Raw genomic sequence first — 27,838 nt, forward strand, 5'->3', positions numbered from 1 at the left:
GGGTGACAGACCAAATCATGAGCAGCCAGCATGGGGAAAAGCCCCTGAGGGTGCAGCAAAGGGGTTTCAGCAGGCCTGGGAGGGGTGTCAGCCTGGGGGGGTGAGACCCTTCACCCAGAAGTTCAAGTGCTGGCACAAACCCATGGATTTACATCAGCTTCCCTCTACTCATCTTGGGATGAATTAATCTCTTCTTATAATAACTTCTCAATAGGAAAGCGGCCAAGAATTAAATACAGTTAGAGAAGATACACTGCAAATCTCTGGTGTTTAATACAAAAAGGATATTTCCATCGTAAGAGTGTAATTGGTTTTTTGGCTACCCAACAGGCTGTCCTGCAGCTCTCCAGCAGACATCGTACAGTATGAAATGACCTTCAGGCATTTACATTTGATTCCCATCAGACCTCAAGAGCCCAGCCCCACTGTTCCTGGGGCGAGGGGGGAAGAATTCTGCATCCAGAGGGTGCTGACAAATCCATGGGGGGCTGGCATCCACCTATGGCAAATGTCCTTAGGGTGGGCATCCCTCAAGGACAGGGTTGCGTTTTAACCCTCTTGTTCCATGCATGAACACTTTGACTTCCTCTAAATAAGGAGGGCAGGAGAGCCAAGGAGAAAATTTATAATCAAAACAAATCATCAAATCATAGAATGGTTTGGGTTAGAATGGACCTCAAGGATCACCTAGTTCCAACCTTTCTACCACAGGCAAGGGCACCTTCCACAAGACCAGATTACTCAAAGCCCCATCCAGCCTGGCCTGGAACACTGCCAGGGATGAGGCAAGTGATCTTGCATCAGCCTGTGACACCAAGAAATAGGAATAAACTCAGTGATCCACCATTAGCGAAAGAAAAAACACCCAAGACTGAGTGATTTACGAAGCAAAACAACCTTTTAGTTCAGCCTCCTGGACTGTTTTCCCTCTGCCCATGGTATTTTGGGGTTTGTTGTGCAGGAGAGGGAAGGCAGCTAGGAGGTTGCTCTCCTTTGATGCCTGGCACCTGCAGCGTACCTGAGACAGAGGGAAACCCACGTACTGCCCAGCACTCGGGAGGATTATTAACTGAGATTAAGAGCCATCTGGCAGAGGCAAGAGGGCACAAGAAACCCAAGCTCATTTTCATTTGTTTCATTTTATTATATAAAAAATAAATCATCATCTTGTAAACCAAGCCTCTGCCTGTACTTACGACTGTTGCCGATTACATACATGATGCAAAAATAACTCCCAATTTCTGCTCCAGGCATGGTGCCACAACCAATGGTAGGGAGGAAATATTGCCCCAAACAGCATGAAAAAGAAGATTGCTTTAAGAGATTTAAGAGGTTTTATTAAAGTTGATCCCTGAGCATGTCAGATTCATTAAGGTTTTTGTAGCAGAAGTGCAAAGATTGAATTGTAACTCAGCCATCTCCTCCTACAGAGGCAGGCTCCTCTGATTTTGGTAGCCCTGGTTTCATTTTAAAATATCTCATATTGGTTTTTACTTCATGCGTGATACTTACACCAGGCATTACTTACCTCATCTGAGATTTGACCTCCAAAAGTGACCCATGTCCCTAGAAAGAACAAAATAATCCCTTACTACAAGATTTTTTTTTTGCCAACAAATCATTAGCTCTACCAAAATTCAGGCTGCTTGGTATTAAACTGGGGTTAACTGGAGCAGGCACCAGAGTCCCCTTCCATATGGGGGACAGCAGGGCCAGGTGAGCAGACGTAGGACTGGCACATGGACCCCCTCAGGGAAGCACCGGCAGGATGCTGCGCTGCCAGAAGACACAGTTTTACCGAAATCTGAAGCTCTTCAGAAAACAGAGTTTGTTTTCCAAAGCTTCATTTTGACAAATTGGGAAAAAAAAAAAGTATGATGTTGCTGAAACATGTCATTTGGGGAATGAAACTCTTCCCAAATTTGTGCTTCAGCATCATACAAGTCAAAATTAGAAGGGAGTGGGGGGGAAGGCAGTATTTCTCTTGACATGAACAGTTTAAAACTCCAAGTGATTTTTCCCAGGAACGTCCCCATAAAGCCAAAGTGTGACACCAGCAGAGATGATGAGCAGCTGCTTTCTGAACATAGCTGCAGTTTAGACTCACTTGCAGACTCTGGTCTATTACTAGGAAAAACTTGAGGTGTTATTTCCTTTGGGACTATTCAGTCTGAAAAACAGGAGGCTCAGAGGAGACCTTATTGCTTTCCACAGCTCCCTGACAAGAGGTTTGGGCCAGGTGGGGGTCAGGCTCTTCTCCCAAGGAAGACAAAAGTGACAAGTCCCAAGTGACAGGACAAAAGGAGAAGGCCTCAAACTGCACTGGGGGAGGTTTAGGTTGGCCATGAGGAGCAATGCCTTCACTGAAAGGGTTGTTAAGCCCTGGAACAGCCTGCACAGGGAAGTGGTTGAATCACCATCCCTGGGTGTGCCTAAAAGCCATGGAGTTGTGGTGCTGAGGGACATGGGTCAGTGGGGACCTGGCAGTGCTGGGGGAATGGTTGGACTTTATCTTAAAGGTCTTTCTCAACAAAAATTATTCAGTGATTCATGACCACTGCTTAAAAAAATGGAATAGAAACAGCATGTGGAATTAGCTGGATATTCTTAAACTATAGGAATATTCTTTCCTGTATATATCTGATGTGTGCATACATATTAGGAATAGAGGGTTTTTCCCTCCTGGAAGCAGGAGACAGCAGGGAGCTGAGGAAGTGCCAGGTCCCATATGGGACACTGCTCAGACATCACAGACTCACACTGGCAGACCTTGCTCCTGCCCTACTTATCTGACCTTCCAGAGCACCCCACGGGAAGCAGTGCTGAGACACAGGAGAGGGGCTGTGACATTACCTGTGCCTTTGTCACCCTGTCACTTTGATCTACGGTGCAGCTTTCCTCTGCACTAAGACCTACACACCAGCTATGGATAAAACTACACGCTACTCATTTAATGGATGGGTCAGAGCTCTCACAAAACTCCCCAGAATTTAAAATTCCACCTTATATCGTCCCTCCATAAGGAGGGCAGATGGGTGCAGACCTTGGGCTGGAAAATCCAGTGCAATTAGGGCAAGACAAAGAAGAGACCACACTGCCGAGGACAGGTCAAGCTCTGATGCTGCTAAGGGGGGAAATAAAGCTCAACTCTCCCTGCCCACTCACACTTGCAAAGTAGGGTACCTAAGTGCACCCACATCTTCGTCAAAAATGTCTTGGTTATCTCCTGGCTCCCAGCAAGCAGAGAGCAGGAGTCAGGAAGCAGAGCCCACCCACTGCTTTTATCAGCCCCTGGTTCAACACAGAACAAGAGGAGCTGTCTCTTAGGACTATCTTACTCCCTTTCCCGCAAAAAAAGGTCAGTCTGTTTTGTTGGTTTTTTTTGTTTTTGTTTTTTTTTTATACTTTGACAACTGCAAATAAAATTGTTTATAAAGATACATGTTTATTATGTATCTAAACTGAAACTTGATTTCCCACAGAGTAACCCAAGTTCTCACAGATCAAATGCACAACAGCTAATGTTTCCAAAATAGAAATGTGTTCTTTTCCCACTTTAATTCTGCATTTATTTCTTCTCTCTCAAGGGCAATAATCAGGCAACAGCAGCACCCACCGAGCCCAGAGCCAGCCCCACTACACCCTTCTCTTATTGTTGGAGGAAAATGCTCTGGTCCCACACAATAAAGATAAAAATAGGCTTCAGTTTATCATTAAGCTTCTTGATGCACATGAAAAAAAAAAAATCCAAATGAAGCCTGATTTCCATGTTAAAGCTTCAGAAGTGTTATTTTTATAGGAATACATTAAAATGCATTTGTACTCAAAAATGGGTTGCACCTGTTTATCCCAAAGTGATTTTTTTTTTGCTTTAATGTGCACACAGATCCTCAGCAGAGGTGAGAGGCAAAGGAATTATTTACACCCCTTGTGACTGCATATCTTCACTCGTATTTACATGACTACAACCTCAGGACACGAAACGTGCTCCACAGAGAGGAAAAATGCCTCAGCCTTTGAGCACACAGAGCAGCCTGAGAGCCCAATGGCTCATCTAAGATTAACAGGCACTTTCTCTTTAAATATAAGGAGTAAATATATGCAGTCCTGGATATTCCTGCCCTGGATCTGCCCATCTCCCACCTCAGGCTCACAGAGCCCAGCGAGGGGGATCCAAGGGGTCTGGGACCACCGGACATGGAGCATGGTCAGGTAGGGAATCCTTAGGGTGTTTTTCCCTTGATCATCACAAAACCCAGGCAGAGAGGTGAGTGTTTGCTCAGGAAGGTGGTCCCTGAAGCACCAGATGCAGCTGGGAAAGCAAGATGTTCTGCAAGGGTCCCAGCCAGAGCTGGGAGGGCAGCACAAAAACTCCCTCCCATGGCCACCCTGGGGCACTCAGGGTGCAGGGTGGTGGATGCCCACACCCGAAGGGGCCGGGGCAGCTGCTGGGGCTGTAGCAGAGCCCAGCACCCGTTGCTCAATCCTGACTAAAATACCACTCAGAAAACACAAGGCACTCTTGGCATTTCACACAGCTGAGGATGATTCACAACCTCAGCCAATGGGAGTATTTTAGAACAAAAATATACTAGAGGGAGGTTTATTTTTTAAAATTTGTTACTTTTCTCCTTGCCAAGTCACTGTTTTCTCTTGTCCATCCCAATTCCCAGTTCACAAAGGCACTGCCCTCCACAACTCAGCGTGGCAATGACAGACAGACCTCCTGCCTCCTGCCCATCGTGTTGTTCTTTCACACTGGAAAGTGATTTCCCAGCTGGATAGCCTCACCTTCAAGCAGAGGAATTTCTGTATTAAGGCTAGATTTGGCTCAGTTTCCATCACACCCCAGAGCCTTGCAAGGTGTGATTATTAGTGGGGGACTTTGCATCAGCAAATAACCCACATGAGAATGTCATTGCCAGCAGATGTGTCACCTCTGCAGGAAAAAAAGAAAACTGCCAAAAGGGTTTCTGGCTGGAAGCCGAAGCTTCGCCTCCTGCCAGCACAATTTTATCCCTGGCTGGCTCCTGGCAAGGACTGTGCCACATGGAGATCTGGCACATGGGTCTGGTCTGGCACTCGAGAAAGCAGCAGCACTCAGCCCTGCACACTGCGTGTCCCTGGGTGCAAGTCAGACCTTCCACCACTCTCCTGGGCCAGCAGACGTTTGGGGTTAGGGAAAAGCTTTTGCAGACCCAAAGCAAAGCACCAAGGTGCAATGGCAGCAGCCGACCCCTTTCTGCTCACAAAATGTCTATTTTCAGACCCAATTGCGGGCATCCCACTGGTGGCTGCAGAACTGCTCATTTGGGAAGGTTTCTTCTGTTCTTTTGTACCTTGAATTAGATTTTAGGATGCTGGCTGGCTGGTCTCGTTCTGCTGCTCGTTTCCTTGGAGTCAGGGCTAATCACCTTGTTGGAGGCTGTCTCAACATTTTCTAAAAATCAACAGGCAGCCTCCACAGGCAGAATTTGCTCTGAATTAACTACAAGAAAAACATGACCTTATTTTTTTTTCCCCCCTGCATCACAATCGTGTTTCAGAGCCAGCATCACAGAAAGGGCCTTGTTCCAGCCTGTACATTGGCCTAGGGTTAGACTCTGAAGGTCCCTCAGTTAAAGCCTCTCCTGGTGTCACCTTGCTTGGAGGAGGAGGTGAAAGCCCAGGCAGGAGCAGGGCTCAGCACCAGGGTGCTGCAGGAGCTGGGTCCTGGGGGAGTTCAGCCTGGTTGAGTGCTCCCAGCTCTGGTGGGAGGTTCAGAAACCCAGGAGCAATGCTCAACCACCTCTCCCAAACCTCTCCCCTGGTGAAACATGCTGTTGAAACATCTGACCTTTGCGTACCCACTAGACACTTCTCACACTGCAAGCAGCACCCAGCAAATTAATTAATTAGCAAGTGAGCTGGGAGAAGCAGGACATAATTAAAGGGTACATGTTGCCTCAGCACTACCTGCCTTTGATTTCTGTCCTGCTTCACATTTCTCTCCGCTTACTTTTTCCTGCTGCAGAATGAAGCACACTCCCACCTTGCTGAGATTTTTTGGAAGGCTTTTAAAGAAGATTGCTGAGCCTTCAGAAACTTTCGTAAACCTCAAATTAGGTTTTCATGCTGCAGAGAGTTTAAGGAAGCACATTCATCTTTTCAGGAACTGCAAAAGAAGCTATTTAGGAAAGTCCTATGAGCTGGCATGGGGAACAGACCCCTGATGGACCTGGCGTGGGAGAGGAGGACAAGCTGTGCTGCAGAATAACCTGCACATTCAAGAGAAGGTAGCAACTGAATTTCAGGCTTTCCAGTTTCCCCTCTCCCCTAGTTCCTGCACCCACAGCTTCAGGGCTCACTGCTTCTCCTGAGGGCTGAGATGCCCAGCTCTAAATCCATGCTCAGCAGCAATCCCCCAGCCCTGCCCTTGCCCAGAGCAGTCACTTGCTCCCTCCTCAGCCCCCACTTATCCCACACAGCTGCAGTCACAAAGGCTCCATATATTTAGATGCTGGTGCAGTTCCGCATGCTTGAAATTAAAGAAAAGCTCTGCAAAATGTTGTGGATTTGGTTTTGTTTTGTTTTGTTTTGTTTTTTCCCCCCCCTCCCTGCTGCTGCTTCCTTCTCATTGCTTTCTTCACCACAAGAGCATTAGCTCTTGGTGAAACTAAGGGTGATAAATAAAATCTCTGTACAGATAAGAAGACAACTCCTCTCAAAGCCTGGATCTATTTTAACCAGAAGAGCTCTTCTTGGCAGAATAGGCCTTATTTATATGACTTGTGATACAGGGTGACTTTCACATTTCACTCCATTTTAAAATAAAGTCTCAAAGCATGCTGGAAAAAAAAGGAGCTAAGTCCTGGGGCACCTGTCCCATGAGTACACCCAGCACCAGGCAGGAACAGAGCGAGGGGCCCCAAGCCACAGCAGCCACCAAGTGCAGGCAGAGCCCAGGTCCTTGCCTGCTCCTGCCTTCACCCACTCTCCCTCGAAGCAGCAGTATGGGAGCCCAGCACACCTGACTGCTTTCCTAAAGATGTGCCAGCACCTCCGACCCCGGGGGGAACACAGACACCCCCCCTTTAACGTGGAGCTGCATGTGGGTGGAGCAGAGCATCCATCCCTGGGGTCTCTGTGCATCCCTGTGGGCTTCACACACCCGATGCCCCAGCCCCGCACCACGGGAAGGTGCTTGCAGAAAGAAAAACACCCTCCTCCTTCCTACAGCATTTGGGGTTCTTTTTTAAAACTAGATATATACTTTCAAGCATCCTTCATGTGAGCAGTTCAGCAGCCATCAAAGGAATTACTCGCATGAGTAGAGCCATCAGGAGCCAGCCCATCCACTGCACACACTCAGCCAGCAGCTGAAGGTCAGCAGCAACATACCCACACTTGCAGAAACCACAGCATCTCTGCAGGGCCAGCATGTCTGCTGGAGGCTTTGTGATAAAATATTGATAAGATAAAATATTGATAAGATATTCTTTAGTTTTCAAATCAGCATGGGACAGAAACTACAAGGTACACACACAGGGTGAAATACAACAAAACCTGCCCACAGACTGTCATCCTCTGAGACACGAGCTCTGACAATTAAAGGTCTTGGGGGCACTCAGACATTTGAGGTGTGGTCTCTGCAGGCTGTTCCTCACAGGAATGGGGTTGTATTAGGAGGATTTTTATGCCACAACCCCTCATACAGCTGCACTCGGGTGCCCTGGGCAGAAAGCATCACCTCAGCTGGAGCACGTAGCTGCTGAGAACACACTGGGGCTCCTGCTGGGAGCTGTTGGCAAGACTGAGCACAGGCTGGGGCCCCAAGAAAGCTCCTTTCTTACCAAAACACAGGAGCAGTGTGTGGCTGAGACAAGTGTCACAGCCGCAGAGGTTACTCACCCAGCCCAAGGCAAGAGACTCTCAGTCCGGATTTTCCAAGGTTTCTAAAAGGGAAAGAAAAGAATTGGAAAATATCGATGAGTCCTCAAGGGGCACACAACTTAACCCCACGGGAAACCAGCAGCGGGAGAAGACAAGTCCCAGTTTTTGTCCAAATCATCTGTTTTCCTCTGAAGGGGGCAGATTCTCCCTCAGCTGGGATGCAGGTTTGGGGAAGGGTGGAGGCGCTGCCATCATCCGTTGCCTCACTTGGCTGTGGGAGAAGCTCTGAGCACTGATGAAGCTGGGAATAAACCCAAACCTAGTCAGATGTAACTCACATCTGACACCATTTGGGGTCCCGTGAACAAAGCACACTCCCCTTTCATCACTGGTCCGTATTCTTTGTACTAACACTGATTGAAGTATTCACCTTTTTCAGCTTCACTTATTTTACAAGTGTTAAGCTGAATGAAAAAACACTCCCATCCATCACAGCAGACTCCTGGCCTGGTCACCACTGGACGTCCCAAGCTCCTGGTCTCCTCCCAGACAACCCTCCCCCTAATTTCCCAGCCTGAGGCAGCACCTGGATCACCCAACACCAGCTGCTTCTCAACCTCAGCAAGATCAGGTTCTCACCTTTCTCCCACCTCCCAGAGCCAGGCTGGAGACAAGATAATTAGCCCTGAGGCCATGAGGTGTGCCATACATTAAACCCCTAGGCTAAGTTAAGCCCATCACTGCAGTACAAAATACCCTTTTAATTATACCTCCTGCTTTAAACTTTCTATTACAGCTGGATCTGGGCAACTTTTTTGCCAGATCAATGTATAATTTAGGGACCATCTATCTCCCCTCCACTGCAACACAACTCAAACAATCACAGCACTTTCTCCTCCTCCTGACAACTTAAAACCAAGCAATTTCTAAAGCTGACCCTAGCACAGGTCAGCTGTTCCAGCTCTTTCATTTCACACACTTAATTCTGGGGCCATTTTGGGTATTTGCTCCTATGGCACAGTTTCCCCTGTGGGAGGGCAACCGAAGGCATCCACAGGGAGGTCAGGAGAGCCAGCCTGGCTGCAGCCAGCAGCCCTCAGCCAGGGGTGCCCACCATCCCCCCCAGCATCACTGCTGTACCCCAAACTCAGCGCTGCTGAAAGGAATTTAAAGTTTTCTGAGACAGGAATTAGCCCTCAGGTAGCAGTTTGAAAAGCTGGAGCTGCATTTCCAGCACCACGAGCCCTCCAGCCTCACAACGTGGTTGGGGCAAACATTGACCTGATCTTTTTTCTTTCCTTTTCTATTCTTTGCTCCTTTTTTCTTTTTTGGGTTATTATTTTGAGTGAAAGCACAGCTGGACCCCTGCATACAAAAGCCCATCCATGCACAGAATAGCACAAATGATGCCCATCCTCCCCTCCTCACCTGCACAATGTAACTCTTTAAAAGTTCACAGGCATCACTGCAACCCTTTGGGCAGGAAAGAGGAGCCTGGGTTCACAGGACTGGGAATTCCACACTACCCCTGGAGACAGCTCACCTGCTGCACAATGCTCTTTGGAGAAGTGCTACTGTGCATTCCCTAACAGTTTAGTCTTATTTTGTAGAATCATAGATTAGTTTTGGCTGGAAGAGACCTTTAAGATCATTGAGTCCAATGATTCCTCCAGCACTGCCAGGTCTTGAGTAACCCACGTCCCTCAGCACCACATCTCCACGGCTTGGAAACCCCTCCAGGGATGGGGACTCCACCACTGCCCTGGGCAGCCTGATTACTGGTCCCACAGCAGAGCAGTGATTTGTCAGAAAAAGCAACAGTTCTGCAGACCTGTTTCTTCTCTACCTACCTAGAAAAACCCCATGAGGTAAAAAGAAAAACAAACACACCAAACCAGCAATAATTCTTAAAACCTCCACCCACCTCCAAAAAATGCAAGCAAAAATGAATATTCGTATACATTTACATCTATTTAGCAGCTTCCAGATGTATGTATAGATGTATTACACACATGCCTGGAAGCTGCAAAACAGCCAGGTAAAAATCAATGTTTGGTTTCTAAGTAACTGGACAGTAAGAGCACTCTGGGCTTGCGTTGCACTAATTCCCAAGCCTGAGATGATTACACAGCTCAGTCCCTGAAGCCAAACCTGTAGCAGCCCCTACAAACCCCCCAGAACCCCTGCACTGGGAGCAGAGACTGGGATGGGAAGATGAGCAAGCCCTGGCTCTGAGGAAGCTCGAGGTGCCCAGTCAGCATCAGCTGCTCTGAGCATCCTCCCTGGGCAGAGCTGCAGGAGAGCCTGTGCCCACAGGTACTGGGCAGAGCCCCCCAGGGAACCCCCTGTGTGCATCCAGAGGGATGGGGGGATCAGCAGGGAAAAGGGGGTTGGGGGGGGATCTGCTATCGCCCTCCTGAGCAGCCCTGGACAGCTGGGCTCTTCCTGGGCCAGCGGTGGAAGCTCTCAGCAATATTTTCAAGGCCAGAAAAAATCATAGAACCATTAAGGTTGAATAACTAAGGTTGGAAAAGGCTGCAGCCTGCCCTGGCACCTTCCACACTGTTTCTAGGTGCCCACCTGAAACCAGCTTTGTTTTCTTGCACCACGAGAAAAACCCAAAACTATTCAACACCTGACCCCTGAACACCTTTAAACCTAAAGACTGAAGGCAAATACCATTGCGTGCTGCCCAAACCCTGCTGCAAAGCAGGGCCAGCCAAGCCTGGCTGCTGGAGAAACCTCCTGAGGGGATGAGGTGGATGGGAGCAGGGGCAGCCCCCACTGCAGAAAGGATGGAGGTTTTTGTGAGCAGCCCCACTCAGTGCCCACGGTAGGAGCCATGGAAACCTCACTGAAAGTGCCCAGGTCACTACAAGCTTTAATGAAGGATATTTATAGCCACACTGAAGACCAGAGGGCACTGACTTATTTTGTGAGGGGAAGGGACACACCATGCCGTTTCTGCTCTTGGTAGCTCTAAAGAAAGATATAGTTTAAACGTAATTTTAAATCCTTTCAATTTCCTTCTCCAGGGAGCAGGTCTGAGACAGGCAAGTATAGAGAATTCCAGCAAGGTGGGGGCTGGCAGGGACCTCTAGAGATCACCTCATCCAGCCCCCCTGCTGGAGCAGGTCACCCACAGAAGGGTGCTCAGGATCACATCCAGGCAGGTTTGGAAACTCTCCAGAGAAGGAGACTCCACAGACTCTCTGGGCAGCTTGTGACAGGCTCGGGCAACCCTCACAGCAAAGAATTTTTTCCTCCTGTTCAGATGGAACCTCCTGGGCTCCAGTTTGTGCCTATTGCCCCTTGTCCTGCCACTGGGCACCACTGACAAGAGTCTGGCTCCATCCTCTTGCCCCCCACCCTTTAGCTCTTGATCAGCATTGATCAGATCCCCTCTCAGCCATCTCTTCTCCAGGCTGTGCAGCCCCAGGGCTCTCGGCCTTCCCTCAGCCCAGAGTTGCTCCAGTCCCTTAATCCTTTTTCCCCACTGGAAAGGAGCAACTTGAGCAGCAAGACCCAAATGGGTGGCACAGCCAGAAGGCTGGTTACCGATCCCGCTGCCACTTGGCACCTCTTCCCCAAGAAAAGCAAGTTCTTATTTTCTCTTCCTAGTAGAGAGAGCTGCATGTATGCTGCATCTGCTCATCCCACACTATCCTTCACTGGCTCAGAGCCACGGTCCCCAGCATCGTAGGCATTTTGCCCAGGATGAGCTTGGGGCTTTTTGCCTGGTGGCCTCTCAGGCAGTGCCCCAGCTGAGCAGGCAGCAGGTCTGCAGGTGAAGGGGTTATTTCAGCTGCACAAGGACCTGGAAAATCCATGCTCAGCTGCTCAGACCTCTTCCCAGCCTGCAGCAAACAGCAATAGAGACTCTGTCTGGGCAGCAATTATCAGGTCCCTCAGATTTGAGGGCACAAAGCCCTCTCAGATTCTCTTTAGTGATTGATTCCCATTGCCATTCCCCCTGTTCCCAGCAGAAGCATCATTCCTTATCTGCAGTGCCCGCTGGAGGAAGGGGACAAAGTGCTGCTCCCTGTGTCCCACCACAGCTGCTCAGTTATAAATGGAGAGAAAACACACAACCAAGACCCACCACACAGCTTTTATACACAAGAGAAATTATCCTCAGAAAAATGCTCTGGTTCTGGACCTGATGGGATGCTGAACAAGCCCAAGTTAATTATTCTGCTAGAAACAAGTGGTTAAACAAGGCGGGTGCAGGCTGAGACCAGCCACTGCCAGCACAGCCTGGATCCTGTGCATGTGCCCAGGGCTGCAAAAGCCTTCAGCTCCCACCTGAAAAAGCATTTTGCTCATCAGCCACTTTGCTGTGAGCAGAGCTTTGGGCAAACCCAAGAGAGACTTGTCAGGTCTGTCTGAACAATGGGAATGAGCTTGTCATGTGGCTGAGAAGCCAGGGCTTGACATGCACGAGAAAGGACAAGGAGGCAACTTCTGACTAGGGGAGCTCTTTGGTTCGGTATCAGGAAGTCAAAAAGCAGCACAGAGGGAGAAGATGGGACTAAGATGTTCTGCAGAAATAGAGAGGGGTGAGGAGGTCAACAAGAGGCAGCCAGGATAAAGCCTGACAGTAAAAATGCAAGGGAAAAAATCCTACAGTGCTTCAAGCCTCAGGAATAAAAGAGGGTGAAATCCATTTCTAGAGGATTTTTCCTTCTAATCCTGGAAGATCAGAGTATAACTGAAATATTAATTTTGCTGCAAAAGACAAGAATCTAAGTTTCAAAATTGAGGTGAATATTTAGCAATAAAAAAGTAAGAATAATTTGACTGTGCGACAAACCTAAACCCATTCAACTCCTTCCCAGGAAGGATATTTGGTGGGAATAATATCCTAGAGAACTGCTGGCTACCTGCAAGTCTGAAACCATTCCTGTAACGACAAAGAAAGAAGTCTTGCAAGTCAGCTGGAAAGTTTTCCTCTCGTTGCTGGTTTGTCTTTTTAAAGCCTTACTCAAGCCATGCTGCCCTTCAGAACCTCCCACAAAACAGCAGCCCAGGTTACATATGGGCATTGCTAGGAGTTACTGGAAAATTCATTCTTCATCAACATAAATCTGCATATAGGAAGTTTCCTGCAGTATTTAACCAAAGCTTTTTATTTCCTTAATCCCACCCCATTATGCCACTAGTAAAGCCTCTTCACTGGAAGAGCTTTTCACAAGCTTCTTCCAGACCTCCTCTGCTTAAGCCCACTTTTTAAGTAACACTAAACCATTTCTTGCTGAAGCAGCAGTTTTTCCCAGGGCTGCTGCTGTCCCAGTTATCTCACGGGGTACATGGGGGGTGGCCAGTTACACTCCTATGGTCATCACAGGCTCACCTCAAAGACAACCTTTTCAAGTGAAACTGCACAGAGATGAGAAGCAGAGTCCTTGCCTTAAGCCAGCAGTGCCCAGTCTAACCCTCACCTGAACCTCACGTAACAGGCTCCAGCAGTGAGGATGCCAAGAGACCTCAACAGTTCTCCAGTCATCATTTTGCCTCTTGCTTTCACCCAGTGTCTCCTTCATGGCACCTCTGAGTTTATTTCCTCTGAGGGGTAAGTGCTTACGGTGGAATGAGACCAAAAAGAAATAGACATATAAAAATTATATATCCCCACACAGCTAGCTCTCCCCAGCAGCAAGGCATCCACTGGTGAGCATGCCCCCAGCCCCGTGCTGGCAGGGGTGCTACCCACCACCACCTGCTTGGGCCTGGAGGATTTTCAGAGCTGACAGTCTCTTTAATTAAAGAAAAGGGGGAGAAGGTGGAGGAGAAAACATGTCTACGAAGCAGCCTGTGCCATATGGCAGGGGTGGTGTTTGCCTCCTGGGGGACAGGGCAGAAAGTGATTGTAACCACTCACTTGTAGTTAATCCTGGTGTAGGGGAAGGAGAAGAAGCCCACCAAGGGCAGCAGGCACAGCTGTGACACCTGGCAGCAGGGATCCACAGGCAGCCACCAAGCTGGATGCCCAAGCCCAGGCAGTGCTGAGCACCCCTGTTCCCAGGGGCAGGTGCTTTCCTCATCCCCAAACAGCCACCTCCAGCAAGGAGGGACCCCCAAAACCACACAGACCCAGCTCCCCAGTATCCCAACAGGAGAGAGCACCTACCTCAGCACCCAGTCCTGGTGCAGAGCAAGCCCATTCTCCCTTATACTTCAACAAGCAGTAGGGAAGAGTCATTCCTTTCTTTAAGTTAACCTTCACCATTAATCATCCTGCTCCCCCCAGCACACTACAAAAGCATCACCCAGGCACCAGGCACTTCCCACCACACGTGGCTAGAGGAGAAGCAGCAGCTCAAAGCCTACCACAAGCACCCCAACATGGAGGCATAAGGAACATCCAGCACCCTCCAGGCAGGGATTTATGGTCTGAGCTGCCTGTGCTGCTTAATCAACTCATTAACCTACAGGCAGTTTCTCCTATCCTTAAGGGGCAAAGCAATTATAAGAAAATACACTCTCGTTATCCAGGTGGGAGATTTGTTCCACTCCTGCCCTTTATTGTTCTGAGTGGGGAGATTTTGAGGCTAGTCAATTCTGTTAACACACCCCTAAATCAGCCCAAATCTTCCCCTCCCGGTGCAGGGCAGGGCTGCAGGGCTCAACCAGAGCCTCAACCTCTGCCTCCACAACCCCACTGGGTCCCCCCGGGTTTGTGGAAGGGGACATGGCTCCTGATCAAGCCAAAAGCATCTGCCTCTGTATATGGTGTGAACTTTACCTGATGTCCAACACCAGGCTGAGCTTTACCAGCTACCTTGTTCTTTAGTGAAGCTAAAGCTCTTCCCAGTCAGGATCAGCTCTGGGTGCTGACAGTCTGCCCCCCCCCTGCATCCAGCCAGCTTGGAAACACCCCCAAAACAGCCTCAGCTGTGGTGGAGTCTAAAACCAAAGAGTTTAAGATTTTAAAGCTTTATGTGATGGCCGGGCTGCTTGGGAGCTGAAGCTGCTGAACACCTTTGCTTCAGTTTGAGATGTCCTGAGCAAACCCTGTTTTAAACTTATCTGCTTCAGTATTCCCACCTTACAATGGGATCACGATAACCATCCTATTTGCCTATCCATCCATCCATCTATCTATCTGTCTGTCTGTCTATCTATCTCTCTGTCTATCTGGCTGTCCATTCTTCTCTCTAACTCTCTACCTACCTATCTATCTGTCAGGAATGAGAAAGCATGAGAGTTTTTTCTAAGGAAAAACATAAGTTTTAAATAAAATCTCTGCAATAACACATACAATGACTAAAACGTTTCCTACTCCACACCCACAGAAGAATCTTCAGGCTCAGAAGAGCTCAACAGAAACTAGATAATGCTGCTTTTCACGCGTTCCAACCCTGGTTTAATTGGCCTGTGTCGGTGGTTTTGCCCGCGGAAGCCAATCTCTACCAGAAATACAAAACCAAGGGGATGGATCCTATATGGGTTGGTCCTTCCAAGGCAGGCCGATGGCAGATGACTGCAGGACGCCACTTCCTACATCCCAGGACTGCCAGGGAGGGCTATGCTGGTGGTTGGGGGCCCTGGGTGTGTGGGGGCACTGCTCACCCCCCAAGCAGGGCACTACCAGCTCCTGGTGACCACGGCCATGCTCAACAGCCTCAGAGAGAGGGAGGCGTGTGGGGGAGGCAAAACCCGGCACCCCCGAGGCGTTCCCATGTGTTCCAGCATGTGAAAAACCCGCAGAGAGCAAGAGATGGGGAGAAGGAGACGGGAGGGGAGAGAGGGGCTTTGACTGGAGCTGGGGCAATTGGGGAGGGCACGAAGCCAGCCCCTGGGACAGGCATCAGCAGCTTCAGGTGCAGACCTGCACACAGATGTCTTCATGGATTGTCCTCCCCCTCTGCTGCACAAAGGAGGCTTTGGGGCACCCCAAGCATGACGCAGCCCTCCTCGCTCAGTTGCACACCCCCACGGTGTGGGGAGAGCCCCACGTGCAGACACAGCCCCCCACATCCAATTATGCAAAGCTGGAGGAACCATGACACAATTTGCCTCCATACAAACTGCAGATAGTTCGGCTTATTGCTACAAAATTGTTTAAAAAAAAAAAAAAAGTCAGTGTTCCTGAAGCTGGTGGTGGGAAAACAACGTTGCTTAGAAACATCCCCATCAGTGCTCCAGAACTGCTCCTTTCTGCACAAAAAATGAATAAAATATGTAATTTGTTCCCTGAAAAAAACAAAGAGGCTGTTTCAAGAAACAACAAAACCCGATGAAACAAAACCCCCCATCCCTGCCCCATGGGGAAGGGGCTGTCCCTGACACCAGAAGAACATCTGCAAGGTGGCCAGGACACAGGGTGCCCTGTGCAAACCAGCATGACATGGCAGCGAGGGGAAGGGACAGGCAGGAGAGGGACCATCCTGCTCCCACCCAGTTGAGCTCTCCTCTCCATCACTACTGAGCCTTTCCAGAGCCTTCCTGGTGCAACACTGTTGAAGTTTTGGGTGATGTTTCTCTCAGGTGCTGCTGGAGATGTGACAGTGGTGAGACCTATGCCTCCAGCACCAACCACATCTGCAGGGCTTTTGCTTCTCTGAACTCCCTGTCCATGACAGGGGGGTTGGAACCGGCTGATCTTTAAGGTCCGTCCCAATCCAAACCATCCTAGGATTCAAAGAACTTCTCACAAGACACACAGAGCCTGGCAATGCCACACCAGCAAGCAGTGAGGTATGCCACAGCAGACACTCTGTGTTTCCAGGTGCTCTGGGAGAACACACCACCTCCACCTCTCTTCACAAGTTTCTAGGCTGACTTGTCAGCACCTGCTCAGGCCTCCGAGCTCCCTGCCTACCCAGGGGGACATGCTCAGCTCCTCCTAACTTCCCAGATGTCACCATGCAAATGCTACTTGTCACAATTTGTTGGGGTACAACAGCCCCCAGTGCAGCTCAGTCTCACTGTGGACCTAGGGTGAGTCAAGAGGGGGGTGTTACTTCTCCTCTTTCATCAACTTGGGTGGTTTATTGCTTTTAAGGCTGTGGTTCATTTTGCTTTATGACTTCCAACAGACCTGCAGATTTCAGACAATCTGTAGCTGCCCCTCAGCAAGCTCCAATGGCAGGAGGTTGTCTCTAAGTGCTGTGGGTGGGAAGAGAGGAAAATAATGGTTTCTGTCTCTGGTTTTGCGAACAAAACACTTCCCAACAGGCACAGCAGCTCCCACTAAACGCCCGCCTGTGCTGGTAGTGGTTGCCAAAAGTCCTACCGAGTATCTTCCCTTGCTCTGATACAAACTACCTTGTGTTCGTCCCCCAGGAACATTCCCTGTCTCCAAATGGAAATGGTTTCACCTTAGTGTGAGTTGAGAACCACCCTGCCCTGTGGTCCCTGCCACAGTAAAACAAGGGTTGGGGCAGGTGGGGACTGTCCCCACTGCTGCAGCAGTGGTGTTAAAATCACAGAAACATAGAATCGTTCTGCTTGGAAGAGACCTTTAAGATCATTGAGTCCAACTGTTCCCCAGCACTGCCAGGTCCCCACTGACCCATGTCCCTCAGCACCACATCTCCATGGTTTGGAAACCCCTCCAGGGATGGGGACTCCACCACTGCCCTGGACAGCCTGGCACAGCCCTGGACAAACCTCAAAGGCAAGAAATAGTTCCTCAGCTCCAATCTCAACCTCTGATGCAATTTGAGGCTGTTTCCTCTTGTCCTGTATCTTGTTCCTTGGGAGAAAAGCCTGACCCCCACCTGGCTCCAACCTCCTGTCAGGGAGCTGTGGAGAGCCAGAAGGTCTCCCCTGAGCCTCCTTTGCTCCAGGTTCAGCACCCCCCAGGTCCCTCAGCTGCTCCTTCCCACACTTGGGCTCTAGACAAGTAAGTATTCAGTTAATGATACAAAATGGGAATAGAAACCTGCTACTAGTGGCATGGCTGCAGAGGCAAGACCGGGACAGTATCAACTGCTGAAAACCAACAGCAGTGGAGCCCAGAAGTGGGTCCTGGGTGATGGAAACCCCACCTCGGTGGCATGAGGGACAGCCATTCCAGGTGCCAAAGGTAGGAGGGGACAAGCAGGTGCCTAAATGGCATCTGAGCCCCGTTTCTTGGCTCTTTTCACACTTTCCCACTCATCTCCCGCACTCGTAGGGCCACCGGGTGCGTAGGTGGTCGCTTGAGCTGAAATTCCCCAGATTTTTTTTTCTATTCTTTTTGGCTGCATCCTCAGAAAAGTTGCCGATGACGCATTAAACTGTAAAGAAGGGAGACCAGCTGGGGCGCAGCCAGGCCCAGGGGGGGTTGGGCAGGCGCCCGATCCATGCCACTGCTGAGGCTCCGGCGGGCGGTGCTCTGCTCGCTCCCTCCTGCCCGGCATCCTGACGAGCCCCGTGCATAGCCAGCCCGCTGGGCCATGGGGTGCCGGCCCTGGAATGGAGCCCCTCAACTCCCTGGGGAGCAGGGGAGGCTGGAGGGGGCAGCGCTGGCCCCGCCGGAGGGGCACCCATTCTGTCCTGGAACGATGCGCAGCCCCCACCGCGTCCCGTCAGCCCTGGCACCCAGGGGTGAAAGAGAGGAAAAGAAAACGTGTCATTCTGCAGTGATGCTTTCAAAGTGCAGCTTCAAATGTCCCAGGGAATTGCGTTATCCTTGAAAAAAAAATAACATCCTTGCAGTTTCTAATGGATTTGAGCGAATCAAGTTATTGGGAGAAATACAAGTGGACCAGGAGCTCTCCATCACACTGTGCACGGGCTAACCCTGTGTCCCCAGCACCCTTCACCGGTACCCAGCCCCGCGGTGCTGTGGATCTCAGAGGGCTGGTCAAGGACTCAGCAAACCTGGGACACCCTGGGATGCTGACCACATCCGTTCTGCTTTAGGTAGGAAAACAGTGAGCACATGTGGGGGTGGCAAGACACTGGCACAAGTTGCCCAGAGAAGTTGTGGATGCTCTATCCCTGAAAGTGTTCAAGGCCAGGTTGGGCTTTGAGCAACCTGCTCTAGTGGGAGGTGTCCCTGACCGTGGCAGGGGGGTTAGAATTGGATAATCTTCAAGGTGCCTTCCAGCCCAAACCATCCTGTGGTTCTGTGAAATCATACCTGTATAGAGGGTGCTGACTCACTAGTCAACATGCCCCACAGGGCCATGGATGAAAGATGCCATTTTCTCTCATTTCAGTCCTCCTTCAGACTGAGAAAGGCAAAATAAAATATTTCAAAACCTGTCATTGTTTTTTCCTTCCCCATCCATTGACCCACCTCGGAAAGTATTAGTCATTAAGGTGAAGTGATTGAATAAGCTGAAACTGGAAAACATGTATTTTATCCACAGGCAGGAGAGGCTAATTCTGACAAAATCACAAGACCAAGGAAGGGGAAGGAGTCTGAGCAGCCCTGGACAAGTGCTGGGTGCTCAGTGCAGCAGTAAGCAGCCCTGGCCGACTGCAGCCTGCTCCTTGGGAGAAGAGACCAACACCCACCTCCCTACCAGGTATCTACCCACACCACATGCTACCAGACCTTCGTTTGTTGGTTATTTTCCAAATATGTGGAAGTTTTGCTGGAGCAGGAGCTGTAGAAACAGCTCTGTAGAGCCATCCCTTTCCCACCACAGCTCCCAGCACACACTGAACCCCAGGCAAAGGGGAGATGATAGTCAGGACATCACTCAGTGCTCATTTGGGACATGGTTTAGTGGTCATGGGAGTGTTGGGTTGATGGTTGGACTTGATGGTCTTAGAGGTCCCTTCCAACTTTAATGATTCCATGATTCTATGCCCACTGTCTTGTAGCAGGGAAGATGTCACCCCAGCAGTAACCTCTGGGCTCACACCAAGTCTTGTGCAAGGCATTTTCTTTCCCTTACTGAGAATTAATTTCTTCACAAACATGTTCTGCAGATGGTGGTTTATAATGTTAGCCTAAAATAAAAACAAAGCGTGCTCAAAATTCATGTTGGATTCTGCCCAAGCAGCCATGCTAAAAGAATACATTTTAAATACCTTAAACCGTGCACTTCACAAGTCATTAAATTAGCAGTGTTTCTATGTTACATCTTTTCTTCCATCCATTTAAGCATTAGATTAACGTTGTCATGCAGATTCTAACTGGAACATATCAGGCTGGGGGGAAGGGTTCGGGACGAGCAGAGCAGGGTGAGTTTTAGGGTGAATTTTAGCAGCGGGTCCATTGAGAACCTACTTCAGGCACAGCCACCAGCTAGGGAGCTGCCCCACGGTGCCCAGGAGAGCCCAGGAGGTTCCAAGGGGCACCTCCTGTGCCCCTGCCCCACTGCTTTGTGCCCCTTGCAAGCTCCTAGAGGCTGAGCAGGCAGAACAGGATTGCATTATTTAACAGCTTCCTTAAAATATCATCATTTTTCTGCTGCTTAACAAACCTGACATGAAAAGAACACTCTTTAAAACACCATTTGTCCTTGAGGTCAATCTTGTTCTCCTTAACTCCTCACTCTCTCTCAGGATTAAAATGGAAAGGTGGGAATAGACAGCAGACTTGGCTGGGCTTGTTGTTGTGACCCCCCCAGCACCCCCAGCACCACAGAGCAGGGATTGTCCCCCTGGACTCAGCACTGGGGAGGTCACACCTCCAAAGCTGGGCTCAGTTTTGGGCCCCTCCCTCCAAGAAGGACCTTGAGGGGCTGGAGCTTGGCCAGAGCAGGGCAACGAAGCTGGGGAAGGGTCTAGAGCCCAAGTGTGGTGAGGAGCAGCTGAGGGACCTGGGGGGTGCTGCACCTGGAGCAAAGGAGGCTCAGGGGAGACCTTCTGGCTCTCCACAGCTCCCTGACAGGAGGTTGGAGCCAGGTGGGGGTCAGGCTTTTCTCCCAAGGAACAAGATACAGGACAAGAGGAAACAGCCTCAAGTTGCCCCATGGGGGGGTTAGGTTGGAGCTGAGGAACTATTTCTTGCCTTTGAGGTTTGTCCAGGGCTGTGCCAGGCTGCCCAGGGCAGTGGTGGAGTCCCCATCCCTGGAGGGGTTTCCAAGCCATGGAGATGTGGTGCTGAGGGACATGGGTCAGTGGGGACCTGGCAGTGCTGGGTTGGACTCCATGAGCTTAAAGGTCTCTTCCATCCAGAATGATTCCATGGTCCTATGACACTGTTCCTGTCCCTAGTGGGATGCAGATGCCAGGACACACAATCCCCAGACCTTGCTCCCCAGCATCCAAGACACTGCACGGGGGGATGCAGCAGTGCTCGCGGGGGAAGGGGAATTATCGGGGCAGAGATGCCATCAGACGCAGACACCCGTCCTCTGAGTAACCCCTCTGCTCTGCCCTAGCACCCCAGCCAGGTGTTTGGCTAGTGTTTCTGGAGGTATGTCTCCTCGAGCTAGACCTCACTGGAGGATATATAATGAAGCAAGGGGGCAGGTGTTTCCAATCTCCCTAATAAATTCGAAGCATTTTTATGAAGAATATAAGAACACTTGGAAATAACACAAAAAATCAATTTTTCCATTAACTAAAGTTGATGTAGGAGGTTCTTGGCCCCAGTCTCCAGGGGAGAGAGGGGAGGAGGAGAAGAACGCTGAGCAGAAGACATCCCCCTTCACTGCACCCAGCCACTGCAGCGCCGGGCACCACGGGGAGCCAGGAGGCAGCCAGGCTGGCACCGCCTGGGCAGCCCGTGTCAGGGAAAAAAGTGAGATGACTTGGCTTTATCTGCAGCCTGGAAGAGGAGATACATGTTCCGTGCTCACACTCAGCCCAGACATCTGCAGTCTTCATTTCCTGAAGACGTGAGAGCCAGGGAGTGAGCGTTCCTTTGACAAACTCTGTGCACAACTGTATTTTTAGAGCTTGCCCAATAAACTGTTTGGTTTAACATTGCAGCATTAAAAGTGGCTTTTGCAGCAATGTGCTGAGGTGAGAAAAATCCAGACCGCGCCAAACCCCCAGCCTTCCTTAGCAGCTACAAACTCCAGGAGAGCCATTAGGGATTGGACAGCTGCACAAAGGAGCACGGATTTTGTCTGCTCATCTGGTTCCTTTTTCTCCTTCTTTAAGTTATCCCTGCCTTCTTTTTAGCCATCACATTACAGTCCTGGGGGGAAATGCATTGTGAATTCAATGTAAATCCATTCTGCTCACTGGCTCGGTCTTAATTTACAGCAATAAAATGAAGATCAAATGATGAACCATAAAAATCAACCTGATGTGGAGAAGCTGCTGAAATAATACGACATTTTATATCAAAATAATTGTGTCATTGGCATGTGAGCGCTGAAAACTACTCATAATTGCAGCAAGGCTTAAATAAATCACAGATTCTTAAATAGATGAGGTAGTCATCATGTCTAATACTTGTAGTGTGATGCAAGGGAAAAGGAGAGACAGCTCCTGAGACGCTGCTAAGGAGTTCCTGCAGTCACCTAGATCCCTTGGGGAGCACGAGAGGTGTAGTGTCCATCTCCAAACAGATTTAGCAGCCCGAGGTGCCCCATGTGCATGTCCTACGGAGCAGGGTGGGGTTGGCTTTGGGCTCGGGCACACCCACACTCAGAGTGGCCTCGTGGTGCTACTCCAGTGGTAACAACCCCACGCTGCTACACGAGTCACTTGCAATTGAACAAAAACACTGCAGTTTTTATTTCTAGCCCTGGGGTGTGTTCAGAGGAGTGGAAGAAACAGCTGGTGATCGCAGAAAGTCATTCTCCTGATGGTAACCCCATGTCTTGGGCACAGCTCTGGGTCTTTGCAAGGCTCCGTGCCCCCCAGGCAGCAGTTCCTCCCCCTCTGCAAGCACTCAGCAGCTCTGCTGGGACCAGTGAAGGGCTGCAGGATGTTTCCCAGAAGCAGGTTCGCTCGTTTCCCCCTCACCATGACTCTGGGAGGGAAGATGCTCCAGAGCATAGCCCACAACACTGGAAAGTCTGGAGCTAACCACAGGATGGAGTTTTATACTTGTCACATACCTATGTTTGCCAGCAGATATTTATTTGGGCAGAAAAGTGGGATGAGGAAATTTTATGGTGCCTTCTCATGTCTATAAAGGGTGTGCAGCGCCAATGGAGGGCTGCCCTGACCCTGGCTAAGCCAACCCCACAGCTGCTTTTCCAGGAGAGGGAAGACAGACCTCCCTGCAGACCCAGCAAAGAAGCCCACCCACCGCTGCGACGCGATGCATTAGCAGCACTTCGTTAATGCACTTTGACAATCACCCACCATTTCAGGCTCCCGGTGAAGGAAAGTGCCTTCAAAGTGCTGATGAATTTTTAGCCAACAGGCTACAATGTCCTCCCCTGGAACGTGGCCAGGGCACTGCCTCGGTGCCACTGGGGACACTGAGAGGTCCCCCAGCTTGGCAAACGCAGCACGCAAGCAACGCACCAGAAAAAATCCCAGGTAAGAAAAGGATTGGGCAGGACACCCTGCACCAGGCTCGCTGTGAGCACAGGCACCCAAGATTTTGAGAGGGGCCCGTTGTTCTAGGAGAAGGGAGTAGACAGGCAGCAGTGCGTGCTGGCCAGCTTGGTCTCCTCCAGAGCCTTCGAGCATGTTCGGGTTCACACCAGGGCTTTGCCCTCTGGAGCAGCAGCCGGTGCTGAGCGGGTAGCTGAGCACTGCGGCACCAGGAAGAGCTCAGCACCTCCCAAGTGGCCAGGAAAGGTTTTTGGCTGATGAAGCTGCTCCAGACCTTGCAGAACACAACACACAGTCCTCGCATGGCCAGGTCTCAGCGACTGCAAGAAGCACTGTGTGCACTACAGCTCCTGCAGCAGCAGGACAAGCCCCTGGCAGCCCTCACTGAGCTGGGACGAGGTTCCCTGGCACAGCTATAATTACAGCTACCTCCTTACAGCTCTGCTAGCCGTTACTAACACCCATCCTCAGAGACCTCCACGGCATAGCCAGGAGCCCCAGCGCCGCAGTGGCACAGGCACGGTGGCTGCGGGTGGCTCCTGAGCTGGGGCTGGGCATCCTGCATCGGGCAGAAGGGACGGGTTTCTGCTCTGGGGGGCAGTGCCTGGCCTCTCTGCACCTTGTCCCACGCTCTGCGCTGGCTGCAGAGTGAGCATGGACTATTAACTCCACCAGCTTGCCTTTGCAGATAAAATGTTTTTGTTTAGGCTTACGCTAGAGTTAATGGTCAAAGCTGCCACCATCAATTATTTATGAACACAAATAGATAGATGAGCTTTGTAAATTGGGTCTCTCATGCCCGTGTGCAGGCAGAGCTCTCATAAAGGGCTATTCTTGAACTGCTGACGGCCCCAAATTGGCAATGCAGTGGCTGGAGCTGGGGCTGAGCTCCAAGCCCCCCACAGCTGAGCTCCCTGCCATGTCCCTGGGATGGACCGGGCTCGCAGGGAGCCAGGATGCTCGAAAGAGAGGCTTTGCCCTGCTGCCAGCAGGAGCACAGGAAGGCTGGTACAAGCCTCAGTTTGAGAAGTTTTTCTCCGTGGTAGCTGTAGCCCATCCCAAATCACCCTGTGCACCAGGATCGGTGCTGGATCCACTTCGCTGACAACTTGAAGTGAGCTGATGGTAAATTTTTAAAAAACACAGCACATTGGGAGGGAGAATAACCCAGGCTGTGATCTTTTGATGGTCCAAAGCAGGTGAAGAGCCAGCCTGCCAGCCCTCCTCCCTGTGCTGTGCATCAGAGGGATGCAAAACCACATCCTTTGTTTTCAGCAGCGGTGCGGCAGATTGCAATTTTCCAAGCCAGGCACTGCAACCACATCGCTTCCAAGGAAAGACCGCAAGCGATCCCAAATATTCTCCCCAGACCTCCAGGCAGGCTCACCAGTGGGACCGAACTGGAGCATTATAAAGTTTAAAAGGGAAGAGTGGGTCACCCCGTTTGCCTCCCGCAGGCAGGAGGCAGCTGAGGCTGCCCTGGTGGTGACAGCAGAGGGGATGTCTGGGAGGTCTCGTCAGCTGCTGCCACAACCTGACAGGGAGGATGCAAACCCAGATGTAGCGAATGCAAAGCAGAGGTTTCCTCATAGAAACACCGTGGGAGTGCACCTAAGTCCTAATATTTGCAGATCTTCCCCAATAATTCCCGTAAACTTTGTGTTTTCTATTCCAGTTCAGGCTCTGAGCTGGAACGGGTCCAGAAACATGTCCACCGATGTAAAGCCCCCGAGCTGGCTCGTCTCCCGCCCCCATTCCTGTCACAGGCATGCTGCTGTCTCTCCCTTTTACATAATCCCACTGGCGTGAGGAGTGCCTGGCAGCCGGGGGAAGCATCCCAAGGCCGGGAAGCAGCCTGGGAGCAGCGCAGGCGCTGCGGGGCAGCCCTGCCAGGTGGGTGGCAGCAACACTTAGGGTCTGAGGGGGGATCTGGTATCAGTATTTTTAGCATAAATCAAGGGGCACCTTAACTTGCATATGATTTTAAGCAGCACAAACTGTATAGCTTAGCATCAGGGCCATAATTTGAGCAGAAAATTAACTGGGAAGGATTTCAGCTTCAAATGTAAGGGAGCTGAAGACTTTACAGGATTGTCATTGCAGCTGCTGGGAAAAGCCTTGGCTTCTCCGAGCTCAAGATTTCCCCTGGACTGAGGAACCAGCCCCAGAGAGAAACACAAAACATCAGCTCCATCACCACTGGTAGGCACCTTCCCTGACTAAATGTTATCTCAATTCAGCAGCACCATAGCTGAGCCTGGAGGTTTAGTCAGCTCTTCCTCCAAATTCCCCTTCACCTCTCCTCTTGGGGGAGAAATCAGCTCTAGTATGGAGAGATTCGGGAGCAGAAACAAGGATTAGTCATAAAGATAAAGCATGAGCCTTGTCACCACCCAGATGCTATTCCTGATGCAGCTCCCCAGGTCTCAGGCAGCCAAAGCAGGGGGAGCTGTCCGGGCTGCGCTGAGCACCAGAGCAGAATTCAGCCCTTGCTGTCAGAACCTTATCTACAAGTAAGCCAGGAAGAGTTTACAAAGGCCCAGCTTGGGAGGTTGCAGGAGCGTTTGTGGGCAGCAAAGAACAGCAATTACCCGGCATGTCGTACACCCGCGGGAGCCCCCGGGAAAGCAGCAGAGATAACTGCTGACAATAGTACTTGGTGCCCATCAGCCTAACGAGCAGAGGCCACAACTTAGTAACAGATCATGTCTCTGACCAACGCGATCGAAGACGCATCTCCCACAGATGCACTTACAGGGAAAACTGAGGCAGGGAGGCGCAACAGCTAGGACAGGGCTGCAGGAGGGGATGGAGGGGACACAGGGTGGCACTCCTCCACCCATCCCTACTCCACTGGGACTGGAGGACAAGTTACCCTGAGATTGAGCGTTTCCTCTCCAGGCAGGACCCTCCAACATCCCTCAAACACTGCCATCCCCACAGCCAGGCCCAGCACCCCCCTGGTACCCCCAGGAGCACTGAGCCTGCTCCCTGGGCACCCTGTCCAGCTGGGACCTGGGGCTGCGAGATGTTCACCAGCAATTCTGCTCTCTCCGCACCCCCGTCTCACTGCAGGAGCAGTGCCTGGACCAGTCCTGCTGCCAAGCCCGTGCCGGGCCCAGAGCAGCGGAGGGAGCGTGCAGCCTCCCTGCTGGAAGCTGCTCCCAGCCGGACGACGGGAACAAGCAGTTGGGAAGGCCGGGCAAAGCCTTGCTATTAATTGACAACCATTCTAGCAACTCGCTGCGCATGACACCCGAGCGTCCCGTTCGCTCTGCTCACGCACGTGTGGCTCCTGGAGAGTTAACGTGGGGATTCTCAGAGCAACGGGACTGTCCAAACCGAGCCGTGTGCTGCACTGGGACCTCAAGTAGCGGTGCTGGAGCCTGCCTGGCTTCGCAGCAGCCCCCAGGACCGTAACGCTGGCGCAGAACTGGAAACCCCTGCAAAACACCCCGAGCGGGCACCACGGCCACACAGGAACACCGGCCACTGTTCCCTGCGCTGGGAACAAGCACAGAGCCCTGCACCCCTCACCGCCCACCCCAGGCCCGTGGAGAAACCCCCTCCTGCCTCTGGGCTGCTCAGGGAAGCAGCATCTCTGCCTTGGGAAAGGTGTGTGGAGCATCCTCTCCCAGCCCCCCAAAACGCCACCCCTTAGCTGCTGAAAGGGACATCCTGAGCAGGCAGAGACCAGCCACAAAAGTCATACAAATCCTCCTCGTTTTCCGCTGGAGGCATGACAGAGAAGCTGATCGGCTGCCCACACTGAGCACTTCAGACTGGAGTCACAGCTGGTCGTTATTTTTCCTGCCTAGGTTAAGAGGAATAAAAATCAGTAAGATGCATGAGGCATTTTGTAAGAACACCCATGGGATTTTTTTTCTCTGCATTTCAGCTAAAATGGGCTTTGATCTCATCATCACTAAGCAAAGCAGGTGGAAAGTCAGCAAGTAGTCACTACAACGAAATGGTCCCCAAGGCAGCTGTTTCTCTTCACTCCATACAACACCCTGCAAATGAACTTTTCCTGTCCAGCCTCAGACATGACCTGCTAATTGCTTGTTCTGCTCATTAGTACCCATGTAAATTATGCTGAGCACTTAACAGAAACCATCTTAACACCACGGTTGTAAATGCACAGTGTGTATATAATCTACCCAGGCAAGTGTTTTTTTTTTCTGTATGAAATCATAAATCCATACACCTGCAAAAACTAACACCCAAATACCATTTAGTTATGCAGAAGTTTAAAAAAATCTATTAATAACCTCAGCAGGGAGCTGCTCTGCAAAATCAGATGCATCCAGGCAGGTAATGCTTTAGAGGCAAAGTAAAGAGCGATCACTGCAATGTAACAAAGACCGATACCGTGACCATACCTATATTTCATGCCCGTTTGCTTTGCGGTGGATTCTTTTAATGAAATGTGGTGCTGAGGGGTAAATGTCCCCAAACTGCGAGCAATAATTGCCACTGTCCGAAATTTTGCCCGGGCTGCATTCACTACGTTCGGGGTCGTGGTGTTCTGCTTGCTGATGAGTCTGTCGTCACCATTTCGACTCTTCAAGTTGTGCTCGGTGCAGGCGATGGACACTTGCATCGCGCC

The 27,838-nt window shown here is 50.6% G+C and overlaps 1 protein-coding gene across 1 annotated transcript in view; it reads right to left on the reverse strand.

Annotated features, from left to right (window-relative positions):
• Window positions 1-27,832, reverse strand: part of KCNAB1 (potassium voltage-gated channel, shaker-related subfamily, beta member 1) — a 42,496-nt gene extending 14,664 nt beyond the window's left edge. Inside the window, exons 1-3 of the mRNA XM_008937599.1 lie at window positions 27,612-27,832; window positions 7,891-7,934; window positions 1,529-1,566 (exon numbers count right to left, since the gene is read on the reverse strand). Of these exons, the coding sequence (XP_008935847.1) occupies window positions 1,529-1,566; window positions 7,891-7,934; window positions 27,612-27,832 (303 nt within the window). The remainder of the gene's footprint in view (window positions 1-1,528; window positions 1,567-7,890; window positions 7,935-27,611) is intronic.
• Window positions 27,833-27,838: the final 6 nt, after the last annotated feature.

The sequence above is a fragment of the Merops nubicus genome, unplaced genomic scaffold (assembly GCF_000691845.1).
Source record: "Merops nubicus isolate BGI_N331 unplaced genomic scaffold, ASM69184v1 scaffold28373, whole genome shotgun sequence".
Classification (NCBI taxonomy): Eukaryota; Metazoa; Chordata; class Aves; order Coraciiformes; family Meropidae; genus Merops; species Merops nubicus.